Raw genomic sequence first — 18,112 nt, forward strand, 5'->3', positions numbered from 1 at the left:
TAAAAATATCCCCGCATGCCAGAGGAGTCCCTGGGTTAGTGGTGCCTTGGGAAAGCCAAGCACTTTCTCATGCTGACACCTGGAGGCCACAGCTTGTTCTTTCAGATGTGCCTGCCCCGGTGGGCAGCCCTCGCAAGGGGTATTTCAAAGCAGCCTGAAGTTGAGCTGCCTTAAAACACCATGGAGAACCTCCCCCCGCCACCCCTCGTCAGGACCCTGTGTAATAAATGAGAGCTCTGAGGGTTGCAAGGCTCTGCCTGCTGTCTCATTCTTCCATGTTTTATGCCCCTGCAACATCTCTGCCCTCCACCGATGCTGTAAATCCTTCAGATGTTGTTCCGGTGGCATAACACGCTGCCCTGTAAATCTTTCTCCTCCTCTCCAGGAGCTGCTGGTTCCTGGTTCAGCATTGCAGCAAGCGATACCCCGGGGCAAAGGGGCACATGTATCACCCACTAAGACACAGCTATTCAAATACGTCGGTGTGGGCTTGCTTCCTCTCCTCCAGGACCATTGCAGCTTTTTAAGGAGAGAAGAAAAAAACAAAACCCCCACGTTTCACTTAAGAAAAGTTTCTCCCTCCATTTTTACACTTGGTCACCAGAACAGCCTGGCTGCTGGTTTGCAACTTGGGCTGATGCAGCCTGTTTCTTAAAATAACGGGGGATTGTTTAAGGGACTTGTTATCCTCTTTGGATACTCGTGAACAATTTTGGAAATGGTTGAAACTGGATAGCTGCGGACGGCAGGCTGTCGATGCACTGGGGGTTAGAATGCCTGCATTGATTTAAAGCTCATTATCTTGTTACAAAATATCTTGGTGCAATCAAATAGTGCATGGCGGAGATGGCTTTAAATCTGGCCAGAGCCAAATGTCACATGGACTTGCTTGGAAGCCGCCTGAGCTGCCTGTGGGCGAGATGATACCCGTGCTGATGGGCACTGGGAATTTGTGAAGCTTTCAGTGATGAAGAAAGGGAGGAGTAGAGCCGAAGCTGATGGGGAGATTGATGGAGGGGGAGAACCTGGCAAACGAACCGTTCCTCCTGGCTTTCTGTCAAACCTGGTATGCGTTGCGGTTGCACGGCATTGACTTTCTGCTGAGATTTCACAACCTCTCTGAATTCAGTGCTTCAGAGCAGGAAGCCTTCAAGCAGGTTGTAGATCTAGGCTTTCTACTAAATCGGACCACATCCAGGCTGTTTGCTGCTAATTGCAGTGTCTCACTCTCGGAGGAGGGTTTACGTGCCCTATTCCGTCGAGGACTTTGTTACCACACTGGTACCTCTCCATTTTGTAGCGCAAGTCGTAGCAGTGGCAAGGGGCCAATTCTACAATCTGGGAGCATCTGTCTCTAGCAGTGGTATCCCTCTGACAGGCGTGTGGGCAGTCTGACCTGGGGCATAACCTAGAAAAAGCTGAACTAGCCTACAAAAGATGAAAGCTGTTTAGAAGGCATTTTCTACTCAGAGGAGTCCGGTGGCCTGTATACCCATGAGTTTTTTCTTGTGTGAATTAAGTAAAGAATTCTCCCACTGCTCCTGATGAGGGTGTTTGCAGTGCTGAAGATGTTTCTGGGGTGCCAGAGGACATGGTCTAACTTTAGGGAGAAAACAAAGAGGGGAAAACTCCAAATTGGGTTTCTTAACCCTGACCACTCTTTACGGTGTCCTCAGTGAGTGTTGAGCCTTTTTTATTTTAACCTTCCTTTCAGTGAGGGAAAGGTTCCTGCTTTGTTTTTCCAGCAGTAGAGTGGTCGGACAATTCCTACCAAGATCTGGTTTGAGTCAGCCCCCTTGGGAGGACCAAACCTCAGTCTTCTAGGCTGGATTTTCATCTGTGTTCTGCTGAAGTTCAGCATCGTACACTTGGGAGTGCTTTGGGAAGGCAGGCTCTGGGGATGGGCCAGGGTAGCACCCCATGAGCTTGCTTGGACTACCATGAACCTCCCAAGGAACAGTTCCAAAAATGACCTGGCAGTGTCTCTGCATGTCCTTGGTTGACACACCAGCTTACAGATATATCCACTACTGTCACCATCCACTTGTGTTATTTTTGAGTGGGGGATTTCTTGAGTCTGATCCAAAGCTGTTCTGGAATTGCATCTCAAATATGCAGTCGTTTACAGCTTCCATAGCTGGAGAATGAGGAGCTATAAATACTGGCATGTTTGCTTTTTATTTCTGGCTTTTATCATACAGATCGAAATTATGGGTCTCTCTGGGCCTCAGTTTACCTATTGGGGGGAGCGGATGCTGTCACATCCCTGCAGCTGAGCATGGAGGTGTAAAAAGGGGTTGTACATGAAAGGTTTGATGTGTAAACTGCTTTTTTGAGGCATTTAAGGTGCTGTGTTAGGTGACAGGCTGGCTACTGTGTGCTTCCCAGCCCTCAGGGGCCTTCTGTTATCAGTCTTGTTGGACTGGAGTAGGACCCAGTAATTATTTTTTTTTTTTTTCAGAGGGAGAGGAAAGAGCAAGGAGTGCTCATGGTTTCTACCCCAACCATCAGACTGGAAGTCTATGCTGGGTTCCTGCTATTTGGTGTCCCCTTGGTAGTAGTATCTCTATACCACGGTGATGGTACCTCCATGGCCTGTCCAACTCTTGCTCATGCCTTCCTGTTTTCAGGCAGAGACTATCTGAAGAGTGGCAGCCACAGAGCTGGCCAGATTTCGTTTGCATTCTTGAATCCTGGCTCGTGCCACCTCCACTGTGTCCTCTCCACCGTCAGCGATGCGCGTAGAGCGTGGCACGCTTTGACGTCGCTCAGACTCTTTTCACAATGGGTTTTGCCTCAGTTTCCTCATTATTTTTTTTTTTTTTTCCTTTCCTTAACCCTTGCTCCGGCTGCAATTAAAGCCGCTGCCTCCTCTCTCCTGCAGGTTTTAAGGAGACAGCCTTCTTGTACGCCATCTCCTCCGCGGGGCTGACGCACGCCATGGCCAAGGCGTGCAGCGCGGGGCGGATGGAGCGTTGCACCTGCGACGAGGCCCCCGACTTGGAGAACCGTGAAGCTTGGCAGTGGGGCGGCTGCGGCGACAACCTGAAATACAGCAACAAGTTCGTCAAGGAGTTCCTGGGGAGGAAGCCCAACAAGGACCTGCGAGCCAGGGTGGACTTCCACAATAACCTCGTGGGCATGAAGGTGCGTTGCAGAGCGCTCGGGGTGGGGGTTCGTGCCGTCGTGGGGGCACTAAGATGCCGCGCTTGGGTGCGGAGACAGGAATGTTGGATGCAAAAAGCGCGGAGTGATCCTTCTGCTGGAAGGGGCAAGTCTTAGTTATGGGACTATGCCTTGGTTTTGTCACTGGGCTTCAAGAGTTGTGCAAAACCACTGGAGGGGGACCACAGGGAAAGAAACAGGACTGTCCAGGTCTAGAAAACATGAGGTGGGGACAAAGATTGCTGGCTTTCCACAGGGAAGAGAGGGTCTTACACGACAAAGCGATGGAAAGACAGGTTCTTCGGGCTTATGTGAGGTAGGACAAGGAGGAAGGGGTTTACGCTGCCACGACACAGGTTGAGGGATGCTTTTCTTGCTGCAGTTCAGTAGAGCATGGACAGTCTAGCACATCCGTCGCCAGGTTTCTTTAAAAGCCGCTGGACAAACACCTGGCAGGGAACCAGGGTTCAGCTATTATTCTCTGACTGACCTCAGTCCTAAAAGTCCCTTCAGCCTTGTTTTCTGGCAGAAGCCTTCCATGTAGCCTAGAGCTGCTGGGTTTGCAGCTGACAGTGCTTGGGTGTATAGATGCCCTTTTTTTTTTTTTTCTTTTTTTCTTTTCCCATCCTTATCCTCTCTGCTGAAGGATTCTCTGCTCTTTACCTCTTGTTCTTCCCACGAAGCTTTACCCTCCTGCCTGGAAGCTTCCCTGCAGGACTGATGTAAAGGACAAAGTGTCTGCAATTGCTGTGTCATCCCAGCAAGAGAGGGGAAAGGAAGGGGCTTTCCACCTTCTCCTGTAATCTTCTTGGCTGTACCTAGCCTAGAGTTGCTCCAACACTAAAATCCCTCAGATTGGCCAGCACAGGTGCCTAGGATCAGTGTTTCATTGCGCCAACCTCAGAGGGGGACATACTGTAAGGCTATAAATAGCCTTCGAGCCTTGTTATTGTCCGTGTGATTGGATGGAGGGTTGGGGCTGGGATGGGGGACCTGGGTCTCCAGTTTCCCAGGCAAATGCAGCCCAGCCAGTTGTGCATTCTAGGAATCGCCACCCCAGCTCAGTTGTTCCTGTGTGTATGCATAAAATGTCATTCCTCGTGACAGAGTTGGGGCAGTGGAGAACGCCACCAGTGAGTGCTGGCCAGCAACAAGTCTCCCCCTCTCCCCACCACCAGATGCTCCTAGACAGCGCTGAGATCAGGATTAGAAATATCCTGGATTTAGCTGGTGTCTGGCTTTGGCTGACAGCTTTTCTGCCTCTGGATTAAAAGGCTCAGTGCCTCTGAACTCCTGTTGCAGCTCTTTGGCGTGTGAAACAGGCTTTGCAGGGTGATGAAATTTGTTTTAATCCTTGTGGTTGGTTGTTCCTGAGGGCCTGTCCCAACTCTTTGGAGTTGGCTGGGTAGCAGATGGGACTGAAAATGGAGAAGGTGGTCCGTGGAGGCTGTGATTTCATGCTGGAGATTTGCTGTGAGATGTCCCAGCTCTCCTTCCTTTCCAGAGTCATATAATACGGTCTCATCAAAACCTACAAGGCTGTGGCTTTAGGTGCCGGTAACATGTTCTTGTAACTCCGTGAATATCTTCCTTTCAGCAGTGGTGGGGCTAAAAAAACTTGCTGAAGGGTTTTGACCTAACTCCCAGTGCTCTCCACCTCAGTAGCTGCAGTCAGGACACCCATATGGCTGAGATCCAGTTTTGGTTTTAGGTTAGGTGTCCTTATTTGTCATTTCTGCTCTACGCTGCCTATGTGACTTTGAGTTAAACGAACTCCAAGGATGAGCTGGAGGGAGTGAATCTCCTCTTTCTTCTTGCCCTTTCTTGTCCTGATCCCACTGTGAGTTATTTCCCAGAGGAAGGGGAGATGTCAGGGACTCTCTTGCATCCTCTGCCTCCACTTTACTTGGCACAGTCAGGCTCTGGCCATTGGCAGTGGTTTCTAAGCACTGGTGTAGTATCTGCAGCGAAACAGCTGAGTAACAGTTGTGACGGTTGTCCAGACACTGAGAGCCCTCACGGCAATCCAAGTCAGAGACCTTTGCTGCAGGTCAGTGATCCGGTGTTCCTATTTTCGTCCACCCACGCCGTGTCTGTCGAGTTGGTATTGCTGTCTGACAGCTTTCCTTGCCTATTTGCAGCAGCACTTGAAACGATTTCTCTGTTTATGCTCCTGGAATAATTGTACCATAGTCTGGTTGAAGGGCAAGCCAAGCAACCCACCAGTTCACACCACCACCATGAAGGCAGGCAGAGAACAAGCGAACTGCATGCGGACAAGGAAGCTTTTAGGAGGATGGTGGCTCAAGATCAGGAGAACATATGTCTATGTAGTCAGGGTATGTGGACCTAAACCACTGGCACAATACGATGTCATTAAGATGCTGATCAGAGATGTCTGAGTTGGAGATGAGGACCCAGGCTGGCTTTGTAATTGCAAGGTCAAAACTTGCAGCACTTGCTTCTGGTTTCAAAATATTGAAACTGATTTGAAGCCTGAGCATTGACCTTCTTGGTGTGGTTGATGGATTGTCTCTGACATTGCTTACACTTGGGTGTAGATTAATATCAGGTTCAATCTGCTTCCTTCCTCCTGGTCCCACCGCAAGTGCAGTGTTGGTGGAGGATGAGAGTTGCTCAGCAGGCAGTACTAGGTTGAATTTGCTGAATTTATTGATATTTTCCTCAATGAAGGTAGTGGGTTAAATATAAAACTCGGCATGTTTCCTCTACTCTTCTTTTTTCAAAGAAGCTGCCCATCGACTAACTGCTGCTGTATAGACCTTCCAACTATTGAGTAGCAGGAGATGCTAACCTAGTGACTATAACAGTCTGAAACCACTTTGAACTAACCGAGTTTGGTTATTTGAACAAGAACTCATATGTATTTGATTTGATGTGAATCAAAGGCAATGTAAGAGGAGTGCAGATGGCACAAATCAAAGCTATTTTGGAACTGAACAATTTTGAACTGGAGCGCTCATTATATAACTAAGATGCTCTTACGGCTTCTAATGTGTTAAATGTCCCTGTGAGTTCCAAAAAGATGATTATGGCCATTTCAGACAGGAGCTGAGATGCAAACTGAATGGCTTTCCCAAGGTTATGCAGCAAGCTGATGATGGAGCAGGAGACTGAAACCAGCTCTCCTGAATTCCTGCTCAGCACCCGCTGCATTTTTCCTCTAACCAAACCGCAGATTTTATGTCTGGTAGTAAAGCCATACATGCATGAACCAAAATCTTTGCACTACAGACTGCTTCAGACTGGGCTGAGAATAGACAAAGACTTTCTTTTCCAGTACTTTGTTTTGCTACAGGAGCTTGCTGCAGTGCTAGCCTATGTTGGAGTACTTACAGTGGATGGATGGATGTGCGTGTGTGTGTTCGCTGAGGGAGTGGAGGAATATCTATTAAAGATATAGCACAAGCTTGGTGGTCTGTCACTGATTCTTAACAGCATATAATCCTTCCCATCTAATTACTCCCAGCCATGGCAAAACATATAAATAGTCCCTTGAGACCCAGCAAAAAAGGACCTGTGGTTAATTGACTGATTTGGCAACCAACCCTATACCCTTCTGGTCAACGCAGCGCTTTCTCCATGGTGTCACACTAGCAAACAATCTGCGTATTTCTGCGAGGGTGACATTATCCTATCCCACCTAGTTTTAGTGTCTCTTGGTAGACGTTCTCATTTAATTATTACTTTACTTGGTTTTTTACAACCTTGATGGGCCGACTGTAATTTTGCCACCACCAATGAACTAATCACTGAACATGTTGTGGCTGTGATGGCTCACAAAGTTATATGATATGACCTCAATTGCTAATGAAAGGGCAAGCTTGTCTAGTGTGAGGATGAGGTAATTAGACCAGGACTTCTCCAGCCTTCTCTTTATTGAAAAGTAGGAGCTCTGAATAGACCACTTATTAAAAAAGCAATTTCCCTTCCCTTGCCAAATCTACTCTTGCTCATTCAGCTATTCTTTCAGAGGGGTCTTGGGTGGAAGGGGTATGTGTTGGGGGGAGATGTGTGTATGCGTCAAGGGGATGTGGGGGGCTGGTGGTGGTGAGAGAAGTCAACTGTATTAAAGGTCTGTTGCCAGCAATGAAGTTTCTTGGTTATATTAAATGAAGCACAGGCAGCCTTGCTAAAGCTCTCTTCTTCTCTATATCCTCTCCCCTTTTTTTTTTCCCCCTTGTACACACAAGTGCAGCCCTCTTTTGTAACCCATTAATGAAAAGTCGGAATATTAGAGCACTCAATTAGTTCCACTGGGCTTGAGTAAGTGATGTTTTAATTAAATTTGCCCAGTTTCTCAGCAAAGTATCATTAAACATGACTTTCCGACTCCCTCTCTGGAGCGTTGCTAAGTTTCTTAATCCCAGGAGTGCTGACCTCTTCCAGAGGTATGTCTGGTCAAGCATGTCTTACAGATCCAAGGGGCACTATTAAAGGGGGCTGCTGTTACCCAAGGAAAAAAAAAAAATTGTCATGTTCTCATTCCCTTTTCCCTTTATCCTTTCAGAAGGAGGGACACAAGGAAGCCTTTGCCTTCAGGACCCTGAAGTCAGGGGTATAACCACAGTCTCCTTGAGAGTCAAGAGTGTTTAGCACAAAACTATCGGAGGGCAGAAATGGAGAACGAGAAAATCCCCCCCTCTGGCCCCCGCAAGGTCTCTCTTTAGGCAATATCCCCCTTTGAAACTGGTTCCCTTCATGAGGCTTCCTTAATTGTTTTTGCACAATATCAACCCATGTGTTTTGGTCTGGGCAGACTCTATGTGCATTTCTGAAGAGTCCTTGTCACCCGTGTTGCTGTAGGGTTCAAGTCCAGCCCCATCCTGAGACATGTTAGCCTGCATCTCTGAAACCCCATGGGATGCTCTGGAGAGGACAGTGGGAGGTGCGTGGACTTTTCCTTGCTGTTGACTTGCTTGGTTTGGAATTCCATGCAAGGAATGGCTTTTCCCCTTAGGCAGTGCTGGCAGGGATCTATCTCAAGGGCTGAGCGTGCCTCCTGTGCTGGAGATGGACTCTCCATATCAGGTAGAAGTTTGCCCAGCTATCATCTGTCTGAGGAACTTCACGAGCTATCATATAACATGTTATCAGGGCATACCACCCTCTTCATTTCTGTATCTCCATTTTACAGAGGGGAAATTGAGACCCAGAAAGATTAAGTGACTTACTAAAGGTCACACACGGGCGTAGCAAAGCAGAGACTTGCAGCCCGGTCTCTTGTTGCAGAGACAGTGTTTACAAGCACTGCCCATCCTCTCTCATACAGCTCCTACTAGCAAACATGATTCCAGTCAAACTCCAGAGTTTAACAGGCAAGCTTAAATGCTAATCCCTCTGTTTTTTTGCACCCTCAAAAAGTGTAATAATTGCTCTGTTTGAGACAAATCCGTATGAGCTTACTAATACGGTTGATGCATGGAAAAAAAAAAAAGGAGACATAACGCATCCTTTAGGCAGTTTCTTTAGGGGTGTGTTTGCAGTGAGAAATCTAGCATCAAGCTTTTACTGAGGTACAAATCTAAATGTAGCAAATAGCAGCCTCTCTGAGACTAGCTCTTGACTTTGTATGTACAGATCAGTTTGCAGGGCCACCACTGGTATTAATTGCTCCAGGTTATGACAGGTAGGAATGCATAAGCATGCTCTCTGGATTTTTCCCCTCCTTCTTTCAGGCTGAGATTGGCTCAGCCAAAGTCTTTCGAAGGCCTGGAAATCAACACTCTGGAAGAAATTGCTTGCTGTGTCCCATAAGTAATTGCAGTTAGTTGTTTATGTAGAGCTTTCTTTGCATGTGAAGCACACTAGGAATACTGAAGGGGGAAAAAATACTTTTGAAGTTCTCAATTTAAAGTAGGGTTATGTTATTATTCTATGTTTAAGTGGTTTGTATTTTAATGCATATTTCACTAAAATATGAGTGTTCATATTTTTAAAGAAGGAAGGGTAGTGGAAAAGGAAAACTGTACTGAAAAAACAGTTTGAGCACAGGCTCAAAAGAAGGGCTTTTTTTTTACCGAGAGAGAAGAAAAAAGGCAAGGGAAAAGAAAACTTCTAACTACCTGGGGAACTTTTGTACATTGACCAATGGCGATGACCAGTGTTAGGGGACAAGTCTGGTCTTCTAGTTGTTTGGGCACTGTGAAGAAACGGGGACCGTGGCTGCTGTCCAAACAAACATGAATACTTGAGCCGAGAGAATAGCTAAGCCTGTTTAAATTGAAGGAGGATATGTATATAGAGGATGGAAGAGATTTGATTTGTAAAGAAGCATCCCAAAGTCCTTTCTGAAGTAAGGCAAGACGAGGGCAGGCTTTTTCCTGGATGAGCTGACTCTAAGGAGGTTCATCTGCTCCCTCCTCTCCCCCAAACCATAGCGAATGGTTTGAAGCCTTGGAGCCGCAGACCAGCCATGACGACATTGGAGCTATAACCGAGGAATTCCCACGGCTGCGCGTCTGCTTCGGACTGCTGCTGCCCAGACAAGAGTTGTCTGAAAACCACTGCCAGAGCCCCGTGACCCAGCTGGGAATGAATGGGAATCTGTCCTCAGCATTTCAGCTAAAACACTGAGAAATTGTGTGTTGCAGCATGTCTGAGACTGATCATTATGGGGGCACTTAGTCTGAGCTTCGTAGCAAACCATTGTTGTGAGGAAGGATTACATGTTGCATAGCAATGCTCTGCTGTGATCCCTTTCCCCTATGGCTCTTGTAAAGCCATTTGGGCAGGCGGTCCTGCAGTGCTATCTAATTTCCTTTTAGCAGCAAGCACCAATACAGACAGTTCAGTCTTGCTCTATCATAATTGTTTTCCTCCCTGTGCCTTTGTCAGTAGTTGGTATTCTCATGACAAGATCAATGGGAGTTTGCGTTAAGTCAAACAAACTAATTTGCTCAAAGAGCTTTATTTTCGTCCAAAATTACTCTCCTATTTGTGAGACTGCAAGACCAGGTGGTTGTTCAGAGGAGAGTGGGAGGACATAATTTCAATGTTTGATGCTATCCCTGATCCACTGATTGTCTTTGTTTGACTTTGCTTTCATGGTGGAAGCTCGCTACAGCATATAACACGATGAGGATTCAAATGCGCACTTGTGGTGTTACTCCTGAGTTACTATGACCCTGATGTGTGGTAGCTATGGTGTTTAGCCCATGGGGAGCATGATATGTTTCGTGCTTTGGATTTAAGCTAATACACTTTGCTGCTTTGCTTCACATTTGCGACAAGATAGAAGCATGCACGTGGTGACTTACCATGGTGTAGATGAAATACGGTTATTAAATAAGCGGTGAGGCCGTGTGCATTCAAGAGAAAAGTTCAAGTCTATGTAGGATGGAGGCAGATCAGGCTCTGAGCTGTGTGATGTCCCTTGAAAAGAAAACAGGAGCTACCTCTGGCTCTTGAAATGATAAGCTTGTGTTAAAAGTCTTAGTCTGCCTAGACTTTTTTGATAATAAAAGCTAAGCTATTCTTGCCTGGAAGTCCCTCCAGGTTTGAAAGCATGATCTAGACATTTACTCATTTGTCTCGGGGCCCAGCCAGGAAAGGTTTCTCCTACACTGCTCCAAGCAACCTGCTGACTTGGATAAGTCTTGCTCTGCTTTCTGGAGGAATGAGGTGGATTTAAATGTCTCTGACAGGAGCCTGCAACAAGAGGAGGAAGGTCTTTGTGGAAGCTGGGGAACAAGGCAAGAAACAGAAGGGCTTTGCCAAGATTCATTTTGGCTCGTGGGTGGTTAGGGGCCCGTCGGCAGCAGTTCTCCATCACGCATCACCTCGAGTAGCTGCATCGTGACTGACAGCAGCAGGGGAGGCTGGCTGGGGAAGAAATTTTTCTAGGATTTTCACTATAGCTGCCTTGTAACATTCTAGAGCCCTTCCTGGTCCTTCAAGGAGAAGGTTTACGGGGCAGTTGGGATGCACCATGCTTGCACAGTGGCCATATGAAAATCCACATGCTGGATTTCATGAACTGGTGCTTTCATGAGAATGGGGACAATGGAAACCTTTTATGCTTTGGTCCACCAGTGCATGACATCTAAGCCGTCCTAGGCACTGCTTAACAAGGAGCTAGAAGTGGGTCAGGAAAAAACAGACTGGGATTCAGCAGAGGCTTTGTTCATCACTGTTTAAGCCCAGACAAGAAGAGTAGGATTCATCTACCTAAATATATGTATTTCTATCCTTTGAGAGACCTTGATGCTCCTGGAGGGGCAGCTGGTGGTGAAGAGCAATATTTTACAGCACCTCCATGCTAGATGCTGATATTTAGACACCTGAGTTTGTCCCAGACGGTGGGATTCTGCTAATAGGTTAAGATGTTGGAACTGAGGTGCCTCTGTATGAGCTGGGTCCTGAGGGTCCTGTTAGTGAGTAGAGATGTGGTCAGCACAGTTGGTGGAGCCTGGAGACCTGTTCAGTGGAGCATGTGCAGGTGTCTGCTTTGCTGCAGGATCCTCTGCCTGCTTTGGCTCCACTGAGCCGGATGGGAGTTTAGAGGTGTTTCTCAAATGCAGGCATTTAAACTCAAATGTCTGCTTCAGTGAGGTCAACCCTGGCTGGATGGTGTGATTCAAGTGCCTAAATCCACATGCCTATTCCTGACTGAAGGTCTGCTGCCATCTGCTAGCTGCCAATCCATCAGTATCTGGATTTTCAACACGTGTTGTGCCGTATCTACCAGCCCCATGTGGATGCCTTGGATATACTGCACCTGCAATGTCAGCTCTCCCCCGAGCTCTGGAGAGGTGGTTCCTGACAAGAACAACCCTGTCTCCAGGTTCCCTTCCTGCATTTCATGACCATGCCTTGTTCAACCAGCTCTAACTCCAGCCAAGCCTGCGCATAGGAGCGTGTCTACCAGCTGCGCCAACTCCTGTTGGTTTCTTGCTTTCCCATCTCCCGTAAAATGGTGGTCATCTCCTTTTCCAGGTGGAGCAGATGCGAACGGCTTGGGGGAGGTGGAAGGGTTGAGAAAAACTTGAACTGATGAATGACTGCAGTGTGCAGCCCTTCTGCATCTCAGCAATTTTGCCCAGTTTGCTGATGGTCTGGGCGTGAAATCAGGTATAGGAGCTTTGTTTCACATGAACTCAGCTCTCACTTCTGGACAACCAGTGAAATGTGACTTTACATGAGGGACAGTATGGGTGAGGGTTGTTTTTTTTTTTTTTTCCTCGGTGCTGAAACGTGTTCTGTACGCTCTTGTCTAACATTGTGGGATTTCTTGCAGAGTTGGCTAGACACTTTGGCACACAAAGCGTGACAGCCCCTAACCAAGCCGGCCCAGCTGAGTACTATAAGCAGTAACACATCTCTCTCTGTAACCCGTCACTTGTTTGAATGCTACTGTGTATTATTGGATTGCATTTGAAAAGGTCTTGGCTGTCGCAGGAATGAAGTGTGACCATTGGCCAGGCTTTGCTGAAGGCCGTATTATGCATAGTGTCTTTCTAAAAATGTCTCTGTAATATCAGGATTGGGCCAGACCCCAATTCTGAGTCCATGACCTATTGCACATTTGCACATGGTGCTCAGCAGGACTCATGCAGCCAAATAATTAAGAACCGGATGGTCAGGAAATGGCCTGGAGCCAGTCCTCTGCTGTCATGAGGCCATAATGTAGGCAGATGCCATAATGGGCAGAAGGGGGAGATTTTTTTTTTTTTTCTTTTTTAGATAACGTAGATGCCCAAAGGAAGGGCACTTTCAGTAGTACCTTGACAGGAGGCAGCTCTATAAAACAAACTCTGTTTGAACTTATTTTAAGGTGTGGTTATACCTTACCCATTTAAAATTAAAATGTAACCTATTTTTGGGGAAGTGGTGGGGAGGGAGAACTAGAGCTGTGAATATCTGTTTATAATCTGTGGACAAAATGCAGGTTACCTGTGACTGTCTAAATAGCATGTCTGCTCTCATGTTGTCCACAAAGGAGTCCCAGGCATAAATCTATCTCTGGAGAAGATGGGGGAGAACATTCAGATGCTTTTTACAAGGAGATGGATATGCTTTTGTGCCATGAAGCATCTTTATTGCAGCCTGATTCAAATGGGATGGGATGCTTTGTTTAGCATCAGTCAATTTATGGGTATGGGGTCCTTTACAGGACCCGGGGGGATGTTGCCACCTTTGTCTCTCTCCAAGATGAATAACCATTGACTCTCTCTTTGCTTTCTTCTCTTCCCTTCCTGCTACTGCTTCTCCTTCCCGTGCTGCTTTTCCTGTTGAAAATAACTGTGTCTTTCCGTTCCTTCCAATTTGTATGTGAACACTGTGGTTCCACTGGCTCTGCTCTTCCTTCTGTATTTATGTTTTGTGGTGGTCTGAAGAGAGCTATTCCCATGCAAGCTATCCCCAAGCAAGATCTGGATGCCTTTCTATATGGAGACTGACTTTCTTTTGCTTCAGGAATAAATCATACGCATTTACTTTCTGTTGTCTTGAAAAAGTTATTTCCCTCCTTTAGGGATCTGTGAGATGAGTCTTACTTCTCATTAAAACACCCACTGCAAGTGTTGTATTATTTTAAAATTCAAAGTAATTAAGAAAGGACTTGAAACCAAGCTTTGTCCTTGATAGTTGTAGTCCAGAGGCATAAGCAGGCACACAGTTTTTAACATAAGAGTCCCGACATGGAGGGGATAGAATCTGCTTCAGTTTCCAAGGGTTTTAATGCCTTCCTTTTCTTTTCCACCTTGCCTTTGAAGACCTTGGTCATAAGTGCTCTGCTTTTTTTGTGGAGAGAATAAAATATAGATTTCCGTCCTAGTTGAAAACACCTTACAGAAGGTTCTGCCACTACCTTATATAAGTTATGCTAGCCTGGGACTTGAACCTTGCAGCCTGTTCCTCCCTGGACAGTGGCTTGTGTAGACCACCTTTGGGCACAGCAGCCCCTGAATGCCTGTGTGATGCTGCTTCCCTTTATCCCCTCACTAGAAGCCTGACACCACAGCGTTTAGCTAAGTGGCTTTTCCACCCCTGCGTCAAGTTCTTTGTAAATACTTGTGGCCTTGCTTGCTGTGTTGCCTGGTCAAATCTCAGGACCCACTGAGGTGCTGCTGAAGCATCAAGGCAGGAGTTGAGGTTCCTCACCCTGACATGGGGCAGCTCCTCTTTGCTCATGATGGGGCAGATGGTGCAGCCTTTAGTGCAGGGAGTCTGTTCCCGTGGCCAGAGCTGAAAATATAGAGTCCCCTTATTTCCCTGCAGAGTGACTGCCCCACATCCTTTCTCCGGTTGAAAATTGAAGACTGCTCCCCTAGTTCTCCCTGCAGCCACCAGCCCCGTCGTATTCCCCAGGGGTCACTGCCTGATGGGCTGAGGACTGAACCCACTGGGCTGGACTCTTCTCACTGTAGCATCAACCCAGATTTCATGTTTTTCCCCTTCAAATCATCAGTGTGAGAATCCAGATTCCCCTTCCAAGCTACCTGCAGCTGGTGACACAGGCAGAGTAAATCCTGGGGGCTGCATTAAAGCACCTGGAATTGCTGAACCCATCACGCAGGGGTCTGTTTTCCTTTTCTTCACATCTTAATTTTTCAGAGGAAGGGAGGGCACAGAGGAGACCACGGCAGCCTTGGGCTTCACCCTGCATGAAAATGTTCTTCGTTAAACATGCATTTGGCCAGCAAGCCATGGTGCTCTTTGTTTTTAAGAGCACATGCAGTTGTCTTCATTGCTAGCAGAAAAAAAGTGGCAGGTCCTTTTGAACATGCTACCCTACTCCAGAATAAAATCCTGAATACTGGTTGGAGAGGTGGAAGCTACCTGGATGTTTTTGGAGCTGCTGGTTTTGGTGATGGTGATTCAGGCTGTTGTTCTGGAGGGCTTATATATATATATTTCGGCTACACAAAGTTTTTTCCTCTAAAGTGAACTGGGTGGGATGCTATGCCTGGTCGCTACTGGTGGAAACAGCACAGCTTAGCCATGTTTCCACTGAGCCTGTGCTGCTAATTGGAAGCTGCGTGAGTTTAAGGTGGTATCCTGTGTGTTGTGGTACGGAGAAGGTTCCTACTGTCCATGCTCGTGTTCTGGAGAATGTGCCACCCCACCTGTGTGTCTGTGTTACAGCAGCACTCTCCCTCTTCTCTCCATTAAACCAACTCCTTCCACTTCTGTTACATATTATCTCCTTGTTCTTGTTAAAATAGATAAATAGGTGTTAAATTATGTGTTAATCTCTTAGCTGCATCACAGCTTCAGATCTCTGTCTATGTAGATGAGTGCCAGCACTGGAAAGCCTTTGTATACCTTACTAGTATCATTAACTAGCCAATAAAGCAGTATTTTGGCAGGTAAATGTCATATTCCTGGAAACCGGGACCCTTCTAAAACAAGTATTTCCTGTAGTATGTATTTTCCGTCCTCTTCCAACAGATAGTTTTTGTATCGTCATCGACTTTGTGTTCCAGAAGTGTCATCTCGCAAACTTTTTTTTGCTCTGTGTCTTGATTTCTTCCCCCATAACTGATTTTCTTTTGGGGCCGTGTGTGTCTGCAGGTCATCAAAGCTGGAGTGGAGACAACCTGTAAATGCCACGGCGTATCTGGATCCTGTACTGTCCGAACGTGCTGGAGGCAGCTCTCTCCATTCCATGAGATAGGGAAGCAGCTGAAGCAGAAGTACGAGACATCGCTCAAAGTGGGCAGCACTACCAACGAGGCCACAGGGGAAGGAGACATCTCCCCACCCAAGAAGTCCATCCCTGGTCACAGTGATCAAATCCCAAGGACTACGGATCTCGTCTACATTGACGATTCCCCAAGCTTCTGTATGATGAGTAGATACTCGCCTGGGACTTCGGGAAGGAAATGTTACAAAGACAAGAACTGCGACAGCATCTGCTGCGGGCGAGGGCACAATACGCAGAGCCGGGTGGTCACCCGTCCGTGCCAATGCCAGGTCCGTTGGTGCTGCTATGTGGAATGCAAGCAATGCACCCAGAGAGAAGAGGTTTACACCTGCAAAGACTGACGCGTCTTCTGCTTGATGGCAACCCTTGGTGACGGGCGGTGGCGATCTATGAGAACTACATATGGAGACAAACAGGGTTTGATTGACCTTCTGGGATCTGAAAGCTATGTTGAGACATAAGCACTTTGTAGGGTACAGGTGACCCAGCTGTGTTGCTGTTTTGTTTTTGTTTTGTTTTGTTTTCCTGTAGACTGAATTTTAATGAGGTCCAACCATGTGGAAATAAGTGCCTGTCACACTGGGGTTAGACACCAGTTGACCTTCACCTTAGCTGTCTACGCAGTTTGACGGATCATTTATCCTTGGAACATCTTGATCGTTTCACCAGTCCTCCATGAACTCCCGGGCTAATACATTCTCTTTGGCATAAATAACCTATACTTATTGCTGAAGCTTACCCAACCGCTTAGAGAGCTAAGCAGATAGGAAAGTAAGATCTTTCTGCTTTGAATGTGATGGTACGGGAAGTGGTCGTTTATTTCCCCTTCTAAAACTGGAGAGAGGTGTGTAGGGTAAGCAGGAACAGCCCTGATGGTTCCTCCAGTGGAGTTTCTGCACATCGAGCAAACAAGGCTCCGACAAAGAGACCCACTGGGAGGGTAAGCTTTTCAACAACAGCTCCGTATCCGCGTGCTTTGATCACCAAATACAGCTCAAAAAATGTTGGGTCCACCATGTTGCAGACAGAAATATATCCAAGAAAGAGGTTGGGAAGACAGTAGAAAACCAGACGTGCCTGTCCCCTTCAGTCCAATCACGTATTCTTTTTTTAAAACAATTTCTTCGAATGTAGTTTCTTTAGCACTATTGCCGTCTTAATTTTTTTTTTTTTTTAAAAACCACTAGATACTTTTGTTTTATTTTCACTTCGTGCATGATTTATTTTTCTCTCCTCTTCCCACCTCTTGTTGATCGAATTCACCCTGTGGTAACTGCTTCAGAAATCTGAACTGGAACTTTTTAGTCTTATGCCAGCTGAATTTGGACGTGTGTTTCTGAGTAGGACAACAGAAATTCGAGTGCATCTTGGAACTCAGTGCTGTCTTGCATTGTATAGCAGCCGTTTTGGACTGGATCAGACCTCTGGAGGAGTTGACTTTTCTTTTACTAGGTCATCATTCCATTTACTCTAAACCATGGCAGTGGTACATGACACAAGCTGTATGTAAACCCTATGACCTTAAGATTTTTTTTTTTTTTTTTTTTTTTAACCACTAGATCAACAACTGTATTTTAAAAATACAACTGCTAAATGGTAACCAACTATTGGATTCGGAACAACCAATCGACGCAGAGACAAACTATCAAGTGGCCAGAGAAGCCAGAAATTGACTGCAGTGGTAGATTGCTCTGACGCTGTGAAAGAGATGACAACCTCCAGCATTTCTTTTTTCCTTTGAAGAGGATACTTACAATCCAGGACTTGATGCGGCAATATCCTTTAGTCATATAAAAGTGGATTGGAAGCAGCCAGTGAATGCCTCAACGAAGCTTTCTAAGGAAACACTGAGGAGCGGAGAGCATTATATTTTATTTTTGGTAGCAATTTTTGATTGTCTGGTAGTAGCAATTTCCACCAATTTTATATAAGCCATTGATCTGGTTCTCAAAAGAGGAAGGCTGGCTGGAGTTTTCCAAGCAGTAGTAGATGTTAGCCAAGCAAAAAAAGAGCAGTTTTCCAAGATGGACCATTATTTTTCAAGGTGTTTTTTCTTTTTTTTTCTTCATTTAATTCCCCGCTCCCCCCCCCCCCCCCCCCCCCCCCCCCCCCCCCCAAATAGTAGCCACTAATATTTAAGCTGTTCATGTGCATCTACTGGGAGGAGAAAAGATTTTTTTTTTTTTTTTTTTTTCTGGTAACAAATACCTGCAGTCCAGCCTGGCTTGTTGGCATCAGATCTTGAGGTGGGGGGCATGGGGAGGGACAGGTTGTTAC

General features: G+C 46.4%; 1 protein-coding gene across 1 annotated transcript in view; it reads left to right on the top strand.

The window, feature by feature from the left end:
- Positions 1-17,874, top strand: part of WNT9A (Wnt family member 9A) — a 56,561-nt gene extending 38,687 nt beyond the window's left edge. Inside the window, exons 3-4 of the mRNA XM_030010382.2 lie at positions 2,885-3,147; positions 15,703-17,874. Coding sequence (XP_029866242.1) covers positions 2,885-3,147; positions 15,703-16,176 — 737 coding nt within the window. The 3' untranslated portion in view covers positions 16,177-17,874. The remainder of the gene's footprint in view (positions 1-2,884; positions 3,148-15,702) is intronic.
- The last annotated feature ends 238 nt before the right edge of the window (positions 17,875-18,112 follow it).

The sequence above is a fragment of the Aquila chrysaetos genome, chromosome 3 (assembly GCF_900496995.4).
Source record: "Aquila chrysaetos chrysaetos chromosome 3, bAquChr1.4, whole genome shotgun sequence".
Taxonomy (NCBI): domain Eukaryota; kingdom Metazoa; phylum Chordata; class Aves; order Accipitriformes; family Accipitridae; genus Aquila; species Aquila chrysaetos.